Consider the following 21,171-nt stretch of genomic DNA (forward strand, 5'->3'; position numbering starts at 1 on the left):
CTATTGACTTGTACTGTGCTTTTTCCACTAGAGTCCAAGAGTCTTTTTCCTACAATCTATTTTCTAAGCAAAACTCTATACTTCCCTGGATGATAGAAAAAAACCTGCCAATAGAAGAGAGCCATGGGTTTCAGCAGGAGAAACTGGATCAAGGACCACTGATCATAAAGGTTAGACTTAAAGCTGATATTAGAAATCATCTGTCCAATATGTGCAATTTACAAATGAAGAAACTGAGGAGGTAGAATAATCGGTCACACAGGTAGAGGAAATACAATTGAAAAATAGGACTGCTAGGAATCTCTCCAAGACAAATTTTGGCTTACTTGACAATTTGGTATCCAGCCAAGTTAATTCTGGATATTTCTTTCAGTTTCCTATTGGAGATAAGAAGTATCTGTCTTAAACATTTTCAGAAAATTTGCTTGGCCTTGGATTTGATACTTTGTCTCTTGGCTTCCTGAAAAGAAAAGGCACAAATCTCTGAGCTCATCCATACTGGCAGATTAAGCACCAAAAAGCCAAATCCCAGGTTTATCTTTTCCAATTCAGCAGCCAGTGATCTCTGCTTTGTGATCAGGCATTCAGCTTCCTGAAGGTAGCACACAGAGAGGAAGCTGCTTTGATCCATTAGTTGGTATTCCCAGTCAGTTTTTGGTCTTGGACTACAACAACAAAATCAGCATTGTCTTCATCAGCCCCAGAGATATCCCTATGGCTGAGGAGCAATTCGTTAGCTGGAAAGATGATCTTGACCATACAACAAAGGTGAGGAAGTTCTCAACTTGGCTATGGGGAACTGGGTTGTAAATAGAGAAGATAGACTGTAATTAATACTCCAGGTGTGCTTGCTGAACCTTGATTGGCTGGAGAGAAACAGAAACAGATAATTAGAGCTAAATGGAACCTTTAGATCATAGAATGAATTTTTTTACAATAGATTTTTATTTGTCTTTTGCTTTTATATCACCTAGATTTCTCCTTGTATCCTCTGCCTTCCTCCTCCCAAAAAGCCAACTCTTATGACAAAAAAAAAAAAAGAGAAATAAGATCTGATGTGGTGATATTGTATGCAAATATTCCATGCCCATGGACCCCCAATTTCTGCAAAGAAAGGGGGATGGGTTGTAGGCAGGACTTGAAGTCAGGTATTCCTGACTCCAAGGTGGACTCTCTATCTGCTTTCCCACTTTACCTCCTATAAAACATTACTTTTTGAGAATGAATGAAAAGAACTTCTCTGAAAGGCCTCTCCCAATGCTTTACCATGATAAGTTGCTGACCCTTTCAAAGCTCAGACAAGGAAGCAGAAACAGCTCCTTCTAGCAGCAAAGGCTTTGAGGTTTGAATGGCCACAATCTGTTGGGAAGATGACCAGTCTTGTGGCAAGAACAAAGGGATAGTTTGGTTTTTCCCCCAGTAACTCATGATAGGCATGGGCTGTAACCAATGTTGACAGAATGTCATCAATGAAATTATGTATTCTTAAGGCATTCAAATGATGAAAAGAAATAAAATCTATAAAAACATGATTAAAATTTAAAAAAAAAGACTGCTAGTATCATGTGTATAATTGTTTGACCCTTCATTTTTTAAACTGCCAATACTTATATAACTTGGTCATATGCATTAATTGGTAATATGAGATATATTTAGCTTTAAAAAAGTTAAAAGTCAAGATGATATAATAACTGGGTTAAATAGTTGAAGAGTTGTCATAAGACAAATAAAAAATTAAAAATATCCATAAATGGAACGGGACACCTTGAGAGATGGTGGGTTTTCTTTTTTTGGTCTTTAAGCAGAGGCTGAGCGATCATTATAAGGTGAGTTTGGGACCAAAATGATGTGGGTGATGTAGACATTAGGCAACAATTGGGGTTCAATTATGTGAAGAATTCATAATGTACAGTTTCTTTGGCAAAATGTAGATTTATGTAGGGAAGAAGTTACAGACAAAATGAATACAAGAGACACCAGGAATGGTAAATATGAAATAGAGTGAGAAAGCCTATGAAAGACAAGTTCCTCATCAGAACCAATGGAGGGGAAGCAATCCATGAGGCTTGGGGCATGCCCTTAGCTGGCTGGTTAAATCCTGCTAGAGACTTAGCAGTTAGTTTATTATAAGGAGAAGAAGTAGATGGGGAAGCATAGTGGAATTAGGGGAGATACCTATGGGGGATATAGAAAAGGGGGAAAGGGAAGGAGAAGCAGAAAAAAACATTCTGAGGCAAGAGTGTCCTAGAAGACTGACCCAAAGGAGTGCAGCAGCCAAGGGATGGCCCATAGGTAGATTTCATAGGGAAAATTTAACCTCAGGGACATGATTGGGATTTCTGACAGGGCGTGGCAAGGTAAGACTGCCTGGGACCTCTACTGAGGGTAGAACCATGTTGCTAAATGGATCTTTATCAGTGCCTTCTTCCAGTTTCCCTCAGGGATTAATTCTTTAGGTTCTCTCTGTCTAACACACTATTCAAAACCTCTGCTTTGTGGTCAGGTCCCTATCCATCTAGACTGGAACAGAGGTCTCAGAGCTTTGAACCTGGACTTAAACCTCAATCATCTCTTTTGTTGTTTCCTTGCCTAGGCCAGAGGCATTGCCCTGAAGGACTTAACCCTTTAAACTTAAGCTTTAGAACTCTTCCTCCAGGACCCTTGCCATCCTGATTGCCAAGTGCCTATGTGGCCCACAACATCTAAGCTGCCTCTAATTTTATTTCACTTTTACTTCACTGCTTGGCACCTCCAACTCCTGTTCAAATCTATCACTTTGTTATATATTCTACCAGATACCAAGCATTCTCGTTCTGGGTAAACTCCAGTGGTTTTCTGTTACCTCTAGTTTCAAATATGAACTTTACTGATTCATTTAAAATCCTTCAAAATCGGGCTTTATCCTACCTTTCTAGGTTTATTAATATTGTTTCTCTTTAGGAACTCTTTGGGTCAGAACTGGACAAACAGGCCTTCTGGGTTTTCCTTATATAAATGCCTTGTCACATTTAGGGAGGCTATGAATATGTAAGTGAAAACTAGACCTTTTTTTTGTCTTTGACCAACCTGGGGGAGGATATGCCAACCAGTTACCCCTTTTCTTCCCATCAAGAAATTGTGGTATATAGCAGAGCTTCTTAAACTTTTTGCACTCATGACCCCTTTTTATCCAAGAAATTTTTATTCAACCCCAGGTACATAAGTATATAAAATAGTCTATAAATTAAACATTTACTGATAATAAGTTATAATTTCATGACCCCCACATTCAGTTACCACGACCCCATTTGTAGTCACAGCCCACAATTTAAGAAGTTTGGTATATATATATGGAAAAAATGGGAAACATTTTGAACCATTTATTCCTTAGGAATTCTGACCCTTTCTTCATTATAAATGTGTAAAATTTTTATATTCTGGAATTATCAGTCTTTTCTTTCCAAATAACACTTTATTAAGAGAAATTGTGAACAAAAAAGATACTAAGAATTTTGACCCTTGGATATAATCCAACCTGAAGGATATGTCTACTGTTTTGCATTCTCTTGTGCTGTTGGATGAAGTTTTGCATACCAAGAAAAGGCAACAAAAGAGCATTTGTGCTCATCTCCTCTGAAATCCATCCATTATGCATTTTCACTTACAGGTCTCTTTATGCCCAAGTTAATTTTCTCCTATGCTGGAAACTCTAAACTTGAATCCTGAATCACTACTGTGTGAAATAAAGGACTCCAAACTGGAAGGCAGGAAACTCATATTCTCTTTCCAAAGCTGCTTTTTTGGTGGGTAACCTAGGCCTTGGTCTCTATGTTTGTAAAATAGCAAAATTGGGTAAATTGATCTTCAAGATGCAATACCATCTCTAAGATTTGGGGATAATCACTTTATTGGAATAAATTAGGATTTATACCCCAGAAATTCTGCCTATTATAAGTGTGATAAAGTGGAAAGAACACTGGATTTAGAATAAATAAAATTTAAAAACAAGAACAAAACATTTAATAGATGCTTACAATTGCAAGGCATCAAGCTAAGAGTTGGAGATATAGATTGTAGTTTATTCTTTCTTTTTGAAGAGGACCAATGAATGAATCATGGGTGATGTCTTGACTTGCTTATGAATTGGATTTAAGTGAGGAAGAGTTGTGCAAAATCAACAACAAAAAAAGAGATTTCCTGCCCCCAAGGAGCTGACATTCTAAAAGGGGAGTGTGCTAAAACTGTATCTTGTTCTAGTCCCCCTGACCATTCCCCCATTTCTGGACAGTATAGTAAGTAGGTTTATAGGTAGCCAATATAAATATAATATTAGCAAAAAGTAAGGTTGCAAAGGGGAACTTGGAAGTCATGGATGAACCATTGCAAAGATCAGAGGAATATAATTTGCAAATTGTCATATATTAACCAAAAATAACATCCTGGTAACATGTGCTAAATTAGTGGAAGCCATCTAGACTCTGCTCTCAGGACCTCTTGATCCTCTGATATGTAAATCTAAGATAAATTCCAGATATCCACAATTAAATATGCAGAATAATAAGTTTACTGAAAACTGAGATAACAGATGTTAACTTTAAAAATGAAGCAACAACCATGAGATGATTTGTATGTGTAAGTAAACTGAGCTCAAGCTGGCACAGAGAAAAATTAGTCTGTTCCTCAACAAAAACATTATAAAAATGAGATCTCAAATTCTGGATCCATGCTGTCCAGTGCTCCCAATTCTAATTCATAGTTCCATAATCTTCATGAGGTTCACTCTGGCCATCCCCTACTGTTCTTCCATACTGCTTGCCTTCCTGTATCACCTTGTCCCTCTCTCCATATCATCTGCCTCTGCACTTGCCCACCTCTCTTTCACTTGTCTTTGATCTTTCTGTGCCTATTTACTCTGAACCTTTTGTGCGTTATTAAAGTGTAAATAGAGCCTCATTTCCTGCTGCCATTGAGGTCTTTCTCAGTGAGTACTCAAAGAACTGGCTGTCCTGTTCCCTTTTATAATTTTATAAACTGTCAATTCAGGGAGAAAAGGGAGGGAGGAAAAGGAACAAACTTTTATTAAGCACCTACTATGATCCAGGTACTATTCTAAGAATTTTAAAATAGTATCTCATTTGATCCACTGTCAGTTAGCTATCTCTGGCTAGGGATGGGATGAGAAATCATCTAATCTTTATTTAGTTATTTTTCTTTAATTTGCTGAGGCAATTGGGGTTAAGTGACCTGCCCAGGGTCACACAGCTAGGAAGTGTTAAGTGTCTGAGACTAGATTTGAACTCAGGTCCTCCTGACTTCAAGGCTGGTGCTCTATCCACTCTTCTATCTAGCTGCCCCAGAAATCATCTAATCTTAACTCACTTATTTTACAGAGAAGGAAACTGAGGACCTGGGAAATGACACAAGTAATTTAGGTGTCAAAGTCAGAACTGGATCCCAGGTCCTCTGATTCAAACCCAGTGTTCCACTCTATTGCCATACATTCATGCATGCATACATATATATGTATATATGTATTTACTAAGTGTATTACACAGAGTTATGAGAAAGAGAATACAAATATCTTTATCCCACTGGAAAGATAAGGAAACTAAATTTTCAAGGGGTTTGGTAACTTGTCTTTACAGTTGCATAGATCATGGGGATTCAAGTTCCAAGTCCAGTAATTAGTCTCTTCAATCACAGAAAATACTCAATCTCATTAGTATTGGAGGTCCAAATTCAAATTCCCTTTTTGGTGCTTATTGGTTGAATGACTTTGGGCAAGTCACTTTAACTCTCTGAGATCAATTTCCTCATTTATAAAATATAAAATAAAGATAATATAAAAATAAAATACTTCACACTACTCATGGGATTGTGGTGATGAAAATGCTTTGAAAATCAAATTTACAAAGAGTGAAAAGCTAAGAGTGGTGGCTAATATGGGATCCTAAAGATATGAAATAATTAAACCATGAGTTTTTTGTTTTTGTTTTGTTTTGTTTCACCTGGAATCATGTGGAAAACTCTTGTTATAGAAACTTCTTCATGAATGCAGATCCTAGAATCATAAGAATTTTCTTATCCCCCCACCACCACAATTTATCTTCTTAGAGTTGCCTGGGGATACTGAGAGGTTAAGTCAATTGCCTGTAGTTAGTCAATATGTGTCCAACAATGGATCCTAGCTCTTGACTTCTAAGTTCTCCTGATTTCAAAGCTGGTGGCTTTTCCACTTCATCTAAGTTCTATTTCAGGACAACACAAAATCACAGGATTACAGATTTCAAACTGCAATGAACCTCTGAGGTCATTTAATACAACCTCTTAATTTTTAGAATGTAGGACACTGAGGCTCAGAGAGACTAAAGTATTTTTCCAAAGTCATGGAGGTAATGAGGTCACAGCAGAGTCAAGATTTTAAGCCAGGTCTTCCAACTCAAAATCCAATGAATCCAGTAAATGTGAAGTTCCAAAAATCAACTCTACACCAGTATTGGATGTGACTGACTTGACTAGATAGTTGTTTGTGTGAAAAAGACCTGGAGTAATACAGACAAAATTAGCAGGGAAGCAGTAAACTGGAAAAATTTTTTCCATCTAAGGACTCATTTCTTAAATTTATAAGAATATAAGCCATTTTCTAGTTGATAAATGGTCCAAGGCTATGAACAGACAAAAAAAAAGTAAAGCCATTTCTAACCATATGAAAAAAAAAATGCTCTAAATCACTATTGATCAGAGAAATGCAAACTAAAACAACTCAGAGTACCACCTCATATCTCTCAGATTGACTAAGATGATGTGGGAAAACTGACACTTTATACATTGTTGGTGGATTTGTGAACAGATCCACCCATTGTGCCCAAAGACTATCAAACTGTGCATACCCTTTGATACAGCAGTGTTTCTATTGGGCCTGTATCCCAAAGAGGATAAGGAGGGAAAGGGACCCACATGTGCCAAAATGTTTGTGGCAGCCCTGTTTGTAGTGGCGAGGAACTGGAAACTGAGTGGATGCCCATCAGCTGGAGAATGGCTGAATAAATTATGGTATATGAATGTACCCAGCAACAAGATTATATGAAGATCAATTACTGTTGAGGGCTGGAACTCTGAAAAGGTGTACTTAAATCCAGAACATCAGAGCACTTAAGGCTAAGTACCTACTCAATATGAAATGATGGTTCTATAAAATATACTTAAGATGATATGGTGATGTGATGGCTCTCCTCAAGATTGTCCCCTGCTGAATGTATTGTGGTGGGATAATTGTAGGGAAGGATTAGAGGGCTGAGGGAGAGGGTCAGTGTCTCTCTGCCACAGCACGCTGAGGAGAGAGGGCTTCAGGTTCCAGACTCCAGAGTCCAGGATCTATCTTTGATGAGTCGCGTGGCAGCTTGCCTGCCTCCTTCACTTCTTCTCCTAAAGACTAAGGACTTTGACTGATCCTAAGGCCCTCCAGAGAGCTAGCCTAGACATTACAAAGTAGATGGATGTGGCTCTTTTCAACAATGAGGTGATTCAGGCCAATTCCAATCATCTTCTGATGGAGAGCCATCTGCACTGAGAGAGGACTATAGGGATTTAGTGTGGATCACAACATGCCATCTGGGGAAGGGGATGAAGGGAAGGGAGAGAGAAAAAAATTTGAAATACAAGGTTTTGCAAGAGTAAATGTCGAAAATTATTTGTGCATATGTTTTGAAATTAAAAAGCTCAAAAAAAAAAGATCTGGAATTTTTAAATTGCAAGCTCAATGTAAGTCAAAAATTCAATGAATTGGACAGAAGAATTAATGTCATCTTATATCTTACATGGAGGCATACCATACTGTCTAGAATGAGAGATGTGATCAACTTTGCTATACTTTTCATAGGTCAAATTTGGAACATCATGTTGTGTTCTGAGTGTCACATTTTAGGAAGGTTATTGATAGGGGTGTCCTGGGGTTAGGCTTTTGAGAGCCAATTGTTAAATTTTTAGTGTGAAATTTTATACTTTCGAAATCAGCATATGCTACAATTTAGGGTTTCATTTATTCTGTTACTTGACAAAACTGAAGAAAATGGTGAAGAAAATGTTAATATGGCAGATTAAGCTTTAAAATGTGTCATTTGTACAGTTCTCTTACCACTCCCACCTCCTAATAATCAGTTATTAAATATTTGTCAGACTCCTTCTTTCTGCACACTGACATCCTAGAACATTTCTAGAGGATAGCCAAGGTGGCATATAAGTATGGGTTAAGTGAATTAAGGATGTTTAATCTGGATCAGAGAAGATTTAAGGGGCACATGATAACTGTCTTTAAGTATTTTAAGGAATGTCACACCAGAGAAGGATTAGACATGTTCTGCCTGCTCCAAAGGGCAGAAGTAGTAGCAAGAAGGATATTTCAGAAAGGCAAATTTCAACTTGTGTGGAATTGTGTGAATGCTTACACCCTGGAGGGAGAGATATTCAGTACTTGTTTTCTATTTCATTTTCTATATATATGTTCTTTCCCTTGCAAAAAGGAAAAAAACAACCCAAAGAATTCCATGAGGTGGGGATTATTTTTAGTTTTTGTATACTGGGTTGAGCATGGTTCCTGGAATACAGGAGGTACTGTTTCATGAATGGTGTTGATTGAATCCAATGAACTTGATCAAGAAGCCACTTAGCATCTAGAACTGTACCTTTTAGGTTTCCCAGATGGTTGGTGAGCTCTCTAATAGCAGAGGTTTTTGAGAGGGGCTGTTATAAAGGTATTTGTTGAGGAGCCCAGATAAGGGCTTCCTGTTCAGGTGTGGTCTAGAGTAGGAGACCTGAGGTGCTTAAATTCTCGGATATCACAGAATTCTATATAAATGGTAACTGCTATGATTTATGACCCTGGTGAGGGGCACATGTAATCTGTGTATGTTTTCCACTAGTGATATTCTAGCCATCCACATTTATTTTGTGACCAGTCATGGGGGCTGATGGTTATACTGGTACCCTATATAACCAGATAAGAATCTATTTTATAAAGTGCTTAGCACAGTGACTAGCACATAGTAGGCTTCTTTCTCCTAATATCGCACCTGTTCTCCATATAATCAGTATAGTATAATGGAAACAGCACTGAATTTGGAGTGAAAGGACTATATCAATTAATAAACATTCAATAAAGACCTACTATGTGCCAAGTATTCACTGTGGATACAAAAATGAAGACTCCCTTAACTCTAGAAGCTGATATTCTATTGGGGAGAAGGAATATGCATATAAGAAAGTATACGAGGTAATTTTTTTGTGGAAATGGGAGTGGGGTGGCGGGGTGGGGGTGGGAGGAGTTCATCTGAGAAAAATATCACTAGAAGCTTTCTGGATCTCAGTTTCTTTATTTGTAAGAAGAAGGAGATACTAATAGATTCTATGATTTTCAGTTAGGTGGGACTTTAGAGAACATTTATTTTAACAGCATCTAGCACAATGACTTGAACATAGGACTGATCCATTGAAGACATCAAAAGAGAATTTCTTGGGCCTTTTTGAGTCTTGGATTTCCACCTCTAATGGGGGCAAGCAACAATAAGAGTTTTTCTTACAAAGGGCACTTTGTAGCATTGGATACCTGGAAAGGCTGAGTTAATCACCTGGTCACCTCCTAGCTGACTTTTGAATAGCTCACTGTTTGCAAATATGTTTAGAAGCTCTTGTCAGTGTCGGCAGAGAGCTCAGTTACCACTCTGAATGTTCCTGAATCAAGAGAGTTTGACGAATTCCATGTGTCCTATGCACTGGAAAGAATATTGTTTTTAAACTGTAAATCACTTTGATAGTTCAAAATACAAGCAGTTCTTTCCTATGTGCAAAGGGAGCTTGTAAGATTTATAGCTGAAAAGGGCCTTTAGTCAACCACTCACTCATTTTACAAAAGGAGAAATTGAAGCTCATTTATATACTACTTTAAGGTTTGCAGAGCGTTTTACACTTATTGTCTTATTTGATCCTCACAGAAGCCTTGGGAATTAGGTATTATTACTACCCCCATTTTACAAGTGGGAAAACTGAGGCAGATAGTGCTTAAGTGACTTGCTTGCGGGTCACCCAGCTAGTAAGTATCTGCAGCTATCTCTGAAATCAGGCCTAGTTCTCTATCTACAGTGTCACTTAGCTGCCTCTATAGGGCTCTATCTTCAAGAAGATTCTTGAAGCCATCCACTCTAAATGGGCATTTTTTACAGCTAGCTGTAGGCAAAATGATGGGGAGGGCGTGGGAAATCTGCTTCGATGTCCTCCAAGCTCCCCTCAACCATTACCTCCAAGTGCTCATTGTTCTCTTGGGAATACAGGTATTAAAGCTGCAGGGGGCCTTGTTCCATAAGCTCTCTGTCCTTGGAGATTATTTAGTCATGGCTTCACCCGGTCCATCCAGCATTTAGGGCCAGAAGGTATGTTAGAGGTCATCCAACGCAACTTCTTCATTTTCCGGTTGAGTAGCTTTGTACACACAGTACCCAGTGAAGGGGGATGGGATTCTTAAAACCACAGCTTTCTGTGGGTCAGTAAGAATGGTACAGCCATTCTCATGCCATAGATTTAAAGACAGGCTTTAGAAAGCAGAATGGCAGAGCATGTTTCAAACCTGTTCCAAAGATAATGTCTTTTCTCTCTTACCAAAAAATCCTTGAACAGTTCAAAGATGGCATAAAGGGAATGTGCCAGATGGAATGGGGGAATATACTCCATTCTCACTTGTGATAAGCACTGTTGGACAGAGCAATCAGGAAAACTTGGATTCAAATGCCTCTTGTGAAGGCACAAAATCAATTCTGTCCTGATTATGTCAATTGTAGTGTAGACTGATTCTCTAGGAGAATACATAGATACTGAAGAAAGATGGACCTATGTCAGCATGCTTATTAATACATCTCATTGGGGATAACTAGGGAAGTTTACTTACAGGATGTGACACAGTTTTATTATCCTTTTAATATTTCCCTGAATTGTTCTGCTCAATCCTGTAAAACCACCCCTCTCTTTTAATCATCAGAATATTTGATAAGGACACTGAGATCTTATATCTTATAATATATCAGAATGCCTCTCCCCATCCCAATCTATCAGAATATCAGATACTGTTTTATCAGATGCCTCTCCCCATCTCCTGTGCCTCCCCCCCCAACCCTGCCAGAGTCCCGTTCCCGCTCTCAGCACTCTGACTCAGCCCCTGCCTCTGTCTACCCTCCTGTATCTGAGCCACATGTATCTGTGTCATTGAGAACTCAGATTATTTGCTGGATTCTTAGAGATAATAGTCTTATTCAACCCTGGGATCAAACCATGAATCCATTTGGTCCCTGTCAATCTCTCCCTTTCAAATAAAATATTAAAAACTCTCTACCAAACATTTAAAGAACAATTAACTCCAATGTTATATAAACTATTTGAAAAAATAGGGATTGAAGGAGTCCTACCAAACTCCTTTTATGACACAGACATGGTACTGATACCTAAACCAGGTAGGCTGAAAACAGAGAAAGAAAATTATAGACCAATCTCCCTAATGAATATTGATGCTAAAATCTTAAATAAAATATTAGCAAAAAAAAAAAAAACTCACTAATCTCTATCTTGCCTCAGTTTCTCTGGCATTACAAGAAGGCTTCCCAGGCAGCAACAAAACTTAGTGAAATGAATCCCTGTACCATCCTTAAGCCAGGTCAGAATATTATATAGAAACAGAACAAAGAAAGCATCATGCTAGAGGGCCACGGGTCACATTCGAGTTACTATTGTTAAACTTTTGTTATCCTGACTTTCTAGTGAATTGGATTTAAGTGAGGCAGAACTGTGCAAAGTCAACAGCCTCATTCTTTTCTCTATAGTCACTGGAGTCCGGTGAAAGATGAAAGTTAAAATGAATATTGATGGCAAAGGATGCAGTGACTAACCTGGGCCTTTTTAATCTAAGTTCTTTCCAAAGCCCCAATCTGCCTGAAGCAACACTTAATGATTAAGAACTAGGTAAGAATTGACACAAAAAATGAACTAGTTTGCCATCACAAAACAGACAATCAGAAAGGGAAAGACCCTCAGGGTTTCTAGCCAAAACAGAAAACAATTGCTATTTAGACTCATTCTGAGCCATCAAAACCCAAACAATGTCCAGGGTCAGGATTGGTCTAGGACCTCTTACTGAACATTCAAGGAAAGCCAGAGTGATTTGGATTTAAAGGCATAGTAAAGCAATTCCATTTGAATCACAACGAGCTTTTTCAAAGCCTTCTCCTCCAAAGCTATATTTCAAGAAATCATAAATGTAAACTGCCTAAGACAGTTAATTGTCTCAGCTTTTTGAAAAAGAAAAAAAAAAATTAAAAAAAAAATCTAGTCACCAAATTCTGACATCTTTTATTAAAGTTCAATCTGCAATACTGACCTTTTTTCAATCACTTTTTAAAAAAATTTTAATTTTAAAAACATTTTTATTTAAAGTTCTGAGTTCCAAATTCTATCTCTCTTCCTCTCTGAGATGTTAAGCAACCAGATAAAGATTACATATGTTTAATTATGTAAAACATTTCCATATAACTCATTTTATATAAGAAGACTTGAAAGAAAAAAATGAAGGAAAGTGAAAAATAGCATGCTTCAGTCTATATTCAATCAATATCTATTCTTTCTCTGAAGGCAGATAATATGCTTCATCATTAATCATTTGGGCTTATTTTGAATAATTGAAATGCTTAGAACAGTTAAGTCTCATTCACAGTTCTTCATCAGACAATATTGCTGTTACTGTGTGCAGTATGGTCCTGGTTCTGTTCATTTCGTTAAACATCAGTTCATGTAAGTCTTTCCAGGTTTTTCTGAAATCATTCTTGTCATTTCTTACAATATAATAATATTCCATTACAATCATAGCTTGTTAAGCCATTTCTCAATTGATGAACATTCCTTTGATTTCCAGTTCTTAGCTACTGCAAAAAGAGCTGCAGTAAATATTTTTATACAAATAGATCCCTTTTCCTTTTTTTTATGTCTTTGGGATACAAATTTAGCAGTGGTCTTGTTGGATCAAAAGGTATGCAGTTTTATATCCCTTTGGGCATAGTTCCAAAGGTGAATCATTTCACTACCCAACAACTCATTAGTGTCTCAATTTTCCCATATCCCCTTCAATATTTAACATCTTCATTTTTTGTGTGTGTCCTATTAACTACTCTGATAAGTGTGAGGTGTTCCTCAGAATTATTTTAATTTGCATTTCTCTGATGAATAGTGATTTAGAACATTTTTTAATGTAACTACAAATAGCTTTGATTTTTTTTTGTCTGAAAAATGCCTGTTAATAGTCTTTGACCATTTATTAATTGAACCTCAAGACATCTTTCAAAATATAAGGAGAATCACATGCAAATGTTCCCATGAGATAGTTGGAGCTTCTTTTACTGTTTACCTTTGTTCAAGGTAATTTACATTATGTGTGAGACTTAGGTCATGTTCCCAGGCTTCCTGTAGAAGAAAAGATTTTAGCTGATTTTGAAAGAAGCCAAGTGACAGGAGAAAGAGCATTCCAGGACACTAGGGACAACCAGTGAAATTGAACAAAATAGGAAGATGGAGTTTCTTGTTTGGAATAGAGCAGGAAACCAGAGTCACTTGATAGGAGAGTACATAGTAGGGCTATAAAGTGTATAAGGAGATTGGAAAGTGAGGGAGATAGGTTATAAATGGCTTTCAGCACCAAATAAGAGAATTTTCTGTTGGGCCCTGGAGATAATATGAGAAGCCACTGGAGTTTATTGAGTAAGGGGATGACATGGTCATACCACTTTAGGAAGATCACTTTGGCAGCAAAGTAGAGAATGGACTGCAATAGGAAAAGACTTGAGGCAGAAAGATTAACAAGAGGCCATTGCAGTAGTCCATGGCAATGGAAGTTATCAGAGGAGAGAAGGGCTACACATGGAGGATTACAAAGATAAAAGTGACGGACCTTGGCAATAGATTGGATAGGGGGATGAGAGAATGAGTTGAGGATTACACACTCAGGTTGTGAGCCCAAGTCAGACAGCAAGGTAGACAACCTAAGAAGTAGACATTTCAGAACAAGGGAGGTATGAAATACTCAAGTAGCCACAAGAATATTTAAACTGATTTTGCTGGCTCCCTCTGCTATTCCCTCCCATTTTGGTCTATGTGTCATCTGTTGTCAAACAAACACTCCCTTTGAAAGAGACCTGTGGTGACAACATATACACGCCAACCATATACATCTACTGCATGGGATCCAGAAGTCATCTGTAACCCTCAGGATGAATAGAGCCAGACTTTATCTCTCTTTACTTGTGAAATGTTCCCTCTAGTTTTCATCATTTACTGTGACTTTGAGAGTCTATTTAGAACTTTCAGTCAAAAAGCATGCAAATAGATGGAGTAGGGGAGAGGGGGCCATAAGTGTTCCTAAGATCATGGGTTATAGTACTAGATATTCATGTCAATCCTTTGACACATTTAATTAAATCCAGAAAGTTTTGCATGCAGAGCATTGTATTAACCATATGACGAAATAGTTTACAGATCACCATCAAGTAGATGTCACAGATATTGATTATACATATATATAATTATAGAAATGCCAAAAAACTGTTATAAAGTGGACTCTGATGAAAAATGGTTATCAAGTAGAGAATCAGAGAAGGCTTTCTGGAGGAGATAATATTTGTGAAAAAGATGGACAGAAATTCAATTAATAAAGTAGGGAAGTAGGTAAAGTAGAGAGAAAAGTAGAAAAGAGATCTTAAGATTAGAAAGGAAGAGTATGATCAAAGGACTAAAGTTAGGAAAGCATAGGGAACATATAAGAGATGACAATTGATATAGTTTGGTGGAGATAAGGAAATAAATAGTATAAAATAAAGTTAGAAACCCCAAATTAGACCAGATTATAGATGATCTTGAGGGCCAGATTAAGGTATGTGAACTCCATGTGGCAGGCAATGAAGCAAAAAACAAAACAAAACAAAACAAAACAAAACCCTCTGAATTGGATGAGCATGAAGATGAATTGAAAGGAGGAAAAGTTGGGGCATAGAAACATGTTAGGAAGCTTTGCTAATAATTTTAAAAGATAAATTAAATCTACGTCTGAAACTAGGCAAACCTGTGAAACAAGCATTAAAGTCTATTTATGCTTTGTATTAGCCTGAACTGTTTCTAGTTTCTCAGTACTATCATTCTATTCGCCCTTAAAACATCAGTATCCAAAATCATACATATTGTTACAGATATTTCCTATCTAAAACCCAATTTTTACCAAATTATCTTTACAAACAAAGCTCACTCATCCACATTCATTACATTTCATGGAACACTGTTCTCTACAAAGATTTTTCAAGATTTCAAGACAGAAGGGACCTGGAAAAAGAAATTGGAAAAAAAAAAATCATCTAAAGTACACTAAGCCTCAAAAAGCTGAAGAATTGGGAATGCTTAGACTTATCGAATATGTGATCCTTGTCTTTGGATTCAGAATATCCTGGGAGAGGTCTCATACTTACTATGAAACTGACATAAACACTGATTTTCTTTCATCCCTATATAACACAATACTCTCAGAATGTCAGTCTCCTTATTTATAAAATGAAAGTGATAGTATCTGTACCCTCTAATTCACAGTTATTTTTGGAGGGAGGAGTACTGCAAGCACCCCATAAATGTGGGCTATTATTGTTATCAATAAATAGTGGTTCAAAAGTAAAATGAGTTGCTTTATGCATGTATGGAATATGGAGGTGGAGTGGGACAGGAGGAAGTTTCTCCTGGAAGGCTGTAAAAGGGAGAGTTAAGAATTTCTATTCAATTCATATGTATTAAGTGCCATTAACCGGATGGGGATGGTGACAGGAAATAGGATTAGTGAATACATTCCTATAGAAAACTCCCAGGTGAGGAAACTGTCCCACTGTCTCCCTCATTAGATTATGAGCTCCTTGAAAGCTCTTCACATGGTTATCTGGAACATAGTTGGCACTTAATAATTGTTGAGTGCTGGCCAGCATCTTCACTTCAATGTACAATTCTGTAAAGTCGCTTAGAGCATTGAGAAGTTAATTAACACACACAATTAACTGTGTCAAAGTTAGTCTACATATAGTCAGTCTGACTGTAATAAAGTCCATCTCTCAATCCACTACCTACATCACTTTGACTCTCTTGATTCTAAATTATATATACACGTGTACAACGTGCAACAATTTAACTTTCTACCTTTCCAATCTTCTTGCACACCTTATAGCCCCCCCATTTACTCTGCTATCTGGTGCCAGGTTGTCCTGCCTTTTCCCAAACAAGAAACTCCATCTCCCAATTTCTGGCATATAAAGGTGTAATACCTGAATCTAATAGGCAAGACTCAGTTTACTAAGCTCCTAGAGACTCTTCCTTCAATTGTGTTAAGGATGGCTCATCTTTAGGTACTTTTCCAGTCACCCACACTCCTCCCCCTTTACCTTCAGCCAGACTCTCCACCTACCCACCCAGTATGCACAATCCCCTCACTTCTCGTGCCCTACGCCCATAATCTCTAGCCTTACACACCCGTAACCTCAGCTTTACTCACTCACTCATCCCTAGGGATGGACAAGCACGTTCCATCACACACACTCACACCCCACCACGTGTCCTGTCCCTCTCCCCGCCTCCCAGCCCGGAGGGATGCAGGCTGTCTAGCGAGACAAGGGGCCCCTGCCGGGGCATCACATGAGACTGCCCGCCTTAGGCGAGAGGGAGGGGGCCCAGGAGCCCACGGAGAGGGATTGGCTGTGATAGGGATGCCGGCCGGCCTCAGGAACACACACCCTCCCGCTGCAGCCAATGAGCGGCGAGCAGGGTGCGGGCGCGTCAGAGGAAGGCCGAGGGGCGGGCTCACCTCTCAATGAGCCACATTGTTGCGTGAAACTCCAGCGAGAGCTAGAAGTCCTCCCGAATTCTCCGTCGCCACCACTACCACCGCCGCCGCCACGGGACTTGAGAGAGGGCTGAAGCGAAGAGCGTAGACAGGCGGGAAGCACCAGGGGATCCGGACACGCGGGGAGCCCAGGGAGGCCGTTTTCTATTCGATGAATTAGTTGCGTCGCTCATCCTGAGTTTCACTGTCTGTTCAGTTGCTCCTTGAGTACTCGTGTTTCTTAGGGCCGGTGCCAGTTTGCTAAACCGGAGGCGTTCGGTTTAAGTTTGGCTTTGGCCGACGATTACTTTGGTGGGGGTCTATTACTGGAACAGTTTACCCGTTTAGCGAACGCTGCCCATTCAGCGAAAGAAACATTTTTTTTTTCCTTTGAGACGGCCAGATTTTAAACTTTTAAATCGTTTCCCTCCCCTTCCATCCGTCTGCTCCGTCTTTTATTTAAGTGGCACCGCGACCTCCTTCGAGTCCAGGCGTCCTGAGAGCGGATTTTTGCCTCAGGTCCAGTTGCGGTTGACTGTCTGGGACTCCCCTGCCTCCACAATCAGCCTCATCCACGCGCGGCCCCGTGCCGGTTAGATCCACGCCGCCTTCGCCTCCACTCCCCTTCTGTCCTAACACAGGATCCGACTAGCCCTATCGAGAACAGCTGGAACATGATAGCTTCGCATCTGCTCGCCTACTTCTTCACGGAACTTAACCATGACCAAGTACAGAAGGTAAGCGAGGGCCGGTAAGGCAGAATATTATCCCCGTTCTTCTCCTCCTCTTACGGGCCCGCCAGCCCCCGGAGACCGAGAAGTATCAGATCTTGCACCCTTGGTTGCCCGGGCTTTTCTAATCTCCTCCCGGAGGTTGGGAGCCTGAGCCCTATCCTGGACTCATTTTATTCGGGGCTGCCGTGCAAGTCGAGGGAGATGGGCGGTGCACAGACCCCTCCTGCCCTTCTTTCTCCCCACCCTACCCCGGGGAGCCGGAAAAGACTTTTACTACTGGGAAACTCCTCCGCCGAAGCCACGTCCGCTTAACGAAGTCCGGGGGTGTGCGCGCACTTGGGTGGATGAGAGCGAGTGTGTGCGCGGGAGCGCGTGTGATTTAGCGCTGTTTGTGTGAGTGTGTGTACACGTACGTACACCACAGGAGCGGATTTTCCTCCCCTAAGAACAGCCGAAAAGCCCTGTACACGTCTTTCACTTGTTTTGAGGGGCCAAGTCTTTGCGCACGTGGTTTGGGAGACCACTGATGGAACTATGGGAGAGATTGGAAAAGCCTCGGTTCTACTTCAGGCGTGCTGTAGATTCCGAAAAAATTAAGGGAGGTTTTTAACTTTATCCTCTTTCGAGAATAGAGAAAACTTGTGTGGGCAACTTATCCTGACGTGGAACTTGGGCGGGGTGGAGCGTGACAGGAACTTTGTTGTCCCCAGTGCGTGTGGATTTGAGGGAAGAAAACTTCTCTCTTGTAAGTTCCTCTTGTTTCTTTGCTGTCTTAAACCTCCCCACTCTTAGCTGGTCCCTTTTACTGCACTGGGAGATTGCCCCAGCTTGGTATTTCTAGAGTCCCAAGCATTTGGCATCACTTAAGTGCCCTTTACTTTATTTAAACAAACTTAACAAAAAGACAGACAGGCTCTAAGTTGGATTGATTCTTTTGTCCCCAGTGGTGACAGGGGTTGGGAGTTGGAGTGAGCCAAAGGGAAGTATTTCCTCCTGTCCCTTCTGCCTAGCCACCCATGTTCAAAAAGTCTTGCTTCATTTGTCCCACACTCCTCCTCCTAATTTCACTTCTTATTTCTCTCTATTTCACCTCTACAAAAGTGAGGAGTGGGATGGCAGGACACTAGATTTAAAGCTAGTTTTCAAAAGTTTCAAGGGAAAGCCTTCACCTCTAGGATTTTGTGACTGCAGTCCTGCCTTTTTGGCACCTCTGCAGACAGTCTCTCTTGTACCAACTGTGGACCTGGCTAAAGTTCTTTAGAATTGGTTCTGACCCTCCTTTATAAAATTCCCATGGATTGCCATGAAAAAAGTCCCTTTTCTAACCTCTACTCTCTTGCTGAATCTTCCCTCCACTGGTTCTGTGGGGATGACATAATCCTTGCTCCCCCAGTTCAAGAATTTCAAATGACCTGGATCCAGTTGTCTCTTGGCTAGGAGGCTTCAGGGGGAGGGATGAACTTGGACTGTGTCTCTGCAGAATTTAGGGTGGGGGGTAGGGATAGGGAATTAGTGAAGTAATTGATGTGTTCTGAGACTGAATGAAAAGGCAAGCATTGGCTCAGAATTGCAGTCTAGTGACTGGAGAGCCCACTTTTTAGGGAAGGGAGTGGGGGAAGGAAAAACAAACTTTTCCACACCAAATGATTTGTCTACTAAGACATTCCTTTAGCTTAAGTGAAAAAGTTTGGTTGCCAGTTTTAGAGAGTCTGCAGTTAATACATCTCTGATACATCCAGGAGAGCAGGTGGGCAAAAGGCACACCGCTAAGAGTATAAAAGTAAAATAAAATGTAATCAGTTAAAACCTTGTTCTTGGAACTATGACAAAATAATCCTGTAAATAAACCACATCATTATAGGGCCTCAATTTGGAAAAGCAACAGAAGAAAAGGAGTGTTTTTGCTGAATTTTTACCCTGTATAAGTAGCACTTGCCCACAGCTCAGTGTTGGAATGTAGCTTTAAGAAAAGTGATTCCACCCCCTACTCAGTTCTTAATATCCTTTTATTGAAACAAAGTCAATGAGGCAACTTGCCCTTGCCAAGATTTATTTACTTGCTTATTTATTTCTAGGATTATCTGTCCTGGAAAGATAGTGGATATTTGAGTTATGCTTTGGAAAATTTTTTTCCCTTAAGCTTTGTTTGGAGAAATCACTAATGAATTGGTAGACAAAAGGAGAAAAAGGGAAGAAATATTATCCATTTGGAGGTTTCTCCAGTTTGAGGAATATTCCCAGTCCCTAAAGCACTTGGTCTTGTTTAAAGTGCCCTTTACTTTATTTAAATTTCTACCCTTTGGGATTATAAATGAATTTGTGCTCCTAGTGGGGGATGGTAGAAAGAACATTGGAATGGGAGTTTTGAGAGACCTGGCCCTAAACTGGGCTATGCCATTAAATCAACTATCCTGAACCTCTGTGTTTTTATCCTCACATAATAGTGGTCTGTCCTATCTCCTGGTTAGGTTTTTGTGAAAAAGTTAGCACATGAAAGTACTTTGAACACTAAAGCATTATATAAACATAAGATGCTATTATTATTAGTCTGCTTGAGTTGCTCTTAACCCCTCTGCAACTCATTTCCTCATTTGTAAAATTAGTTGCATCTGTCAGACCTTTGAAGTCTTTTTGCATCTCAAGATTTATGATCCTGGGATCTTCATCAGAAAAATGAGGACATTGAATTAAATGATTTTTAAAGTACCTTCAAGTCTAGTTCCAAATTTTATGATCTTAGGACTATTTCATAATTTTTGAAGTTATTTTCACTTTCTTCTGTGCTTGTCCCAATGCCACTATACTACTATAGGTCACAATTACTTCTTTACACTTGTCTGGATTAGGACAATAGGAATTCAACAAGTTTTTTTTTTCAAATAGCTTCCAGGCCAATTTTTGACATCACTAATAGAGATCTGGTCAAATTACTCCACCATTAAACAATCTTCTCTGGCTCTCAGGCCTCATCAGTAAATTGAAGGGCCTGGTATTCAAAACCTTTCAAAATCTTCCACCAAATACCTTCCCTTGCCCAAATTAAAGTTCCAGAAGGTTGAAATTATTTGTCCAAGTTCAGAAAACCTAACTAAGGAACCTAGTTCCAGAACTTTGGTCACCTGATGCTCCATATTGGAGTATTTACTGGTTATGTTTTATCTACCCTGAAGAATATAAACTGCTTGAGGTCAGTGATTGTTTCTTTTTTTTTTTTTTTTTTTTTGGTCTTACGTATCCTTAGTTCTTGAATCTGTAATTCGTATAGCTTCATGCCTTAAAGCTTATTGGCTTTCTAGCTTGTTTAACACTTAATTCTTTTCTTGTCAGCCAAACTATACTGTATACCTAAACTTTACTTGTGACGTTTTTGCCCACACTGTTCGCAATATTGGAATATTCTCCTTTCCCCTATTTTCCTGCTATCTTTTAAACCCAATTCACAAATGCAGCCTGCTTCATGTAGTTTTTCCTGATTTTTTTTTTTTTCAGTTGATAACTTTCTCAGCTTTCAGCTTTCATGTAGCACTTGGTTAG

At 39.3% G+C, this 21,171-nt stretch overlaps 1 protein-coding gene across 2 annotated transcripts in view; it reads left to right on the top strand.

Moving 5' to 3' along the window:
- Positions 1-522: 522 nt before the first annotated feature.
- LOC127548201 (hexokinase-2) overlaps positions 523-21,171 on the top strand; it is a 102,726-nt gene continuing 82,077 nt past the window's right edge. Inside the window, exon 1 of one of the 2 annotated variants that reach the window (XM_051975482.1) lies at positions 523-768. In XM_051975482.1, coding sequence (XP_051831442.1) covers positions 715-768 — 54 coding nt within the window. In that variant the 5' untranslated portion in view covers positions 523-714. Of the gene's footprint in view, positions 769-16,965; positions 17,641-21,171 lie in introns of those variants that run through there. The other variant, XM_051975481.1, reaches the window with a different exon arrangement.

This window comes from Antechinus flavipes, chromosome 2, assembly GCF_016432865.1.
Source record: "Antechinus flavipes isolate AdamAnt ecotype Samford, QLD, Australia chromosome 2, AdamAnt_v2, whole genome shotgun sequence".
NCBI classification, from domain to species: Eukaryota; Metazoa; Chordata; class Mammalia; order Dasyuromorphia; family Dasyuridae; genus Antechinus; species Antechinus flavipes.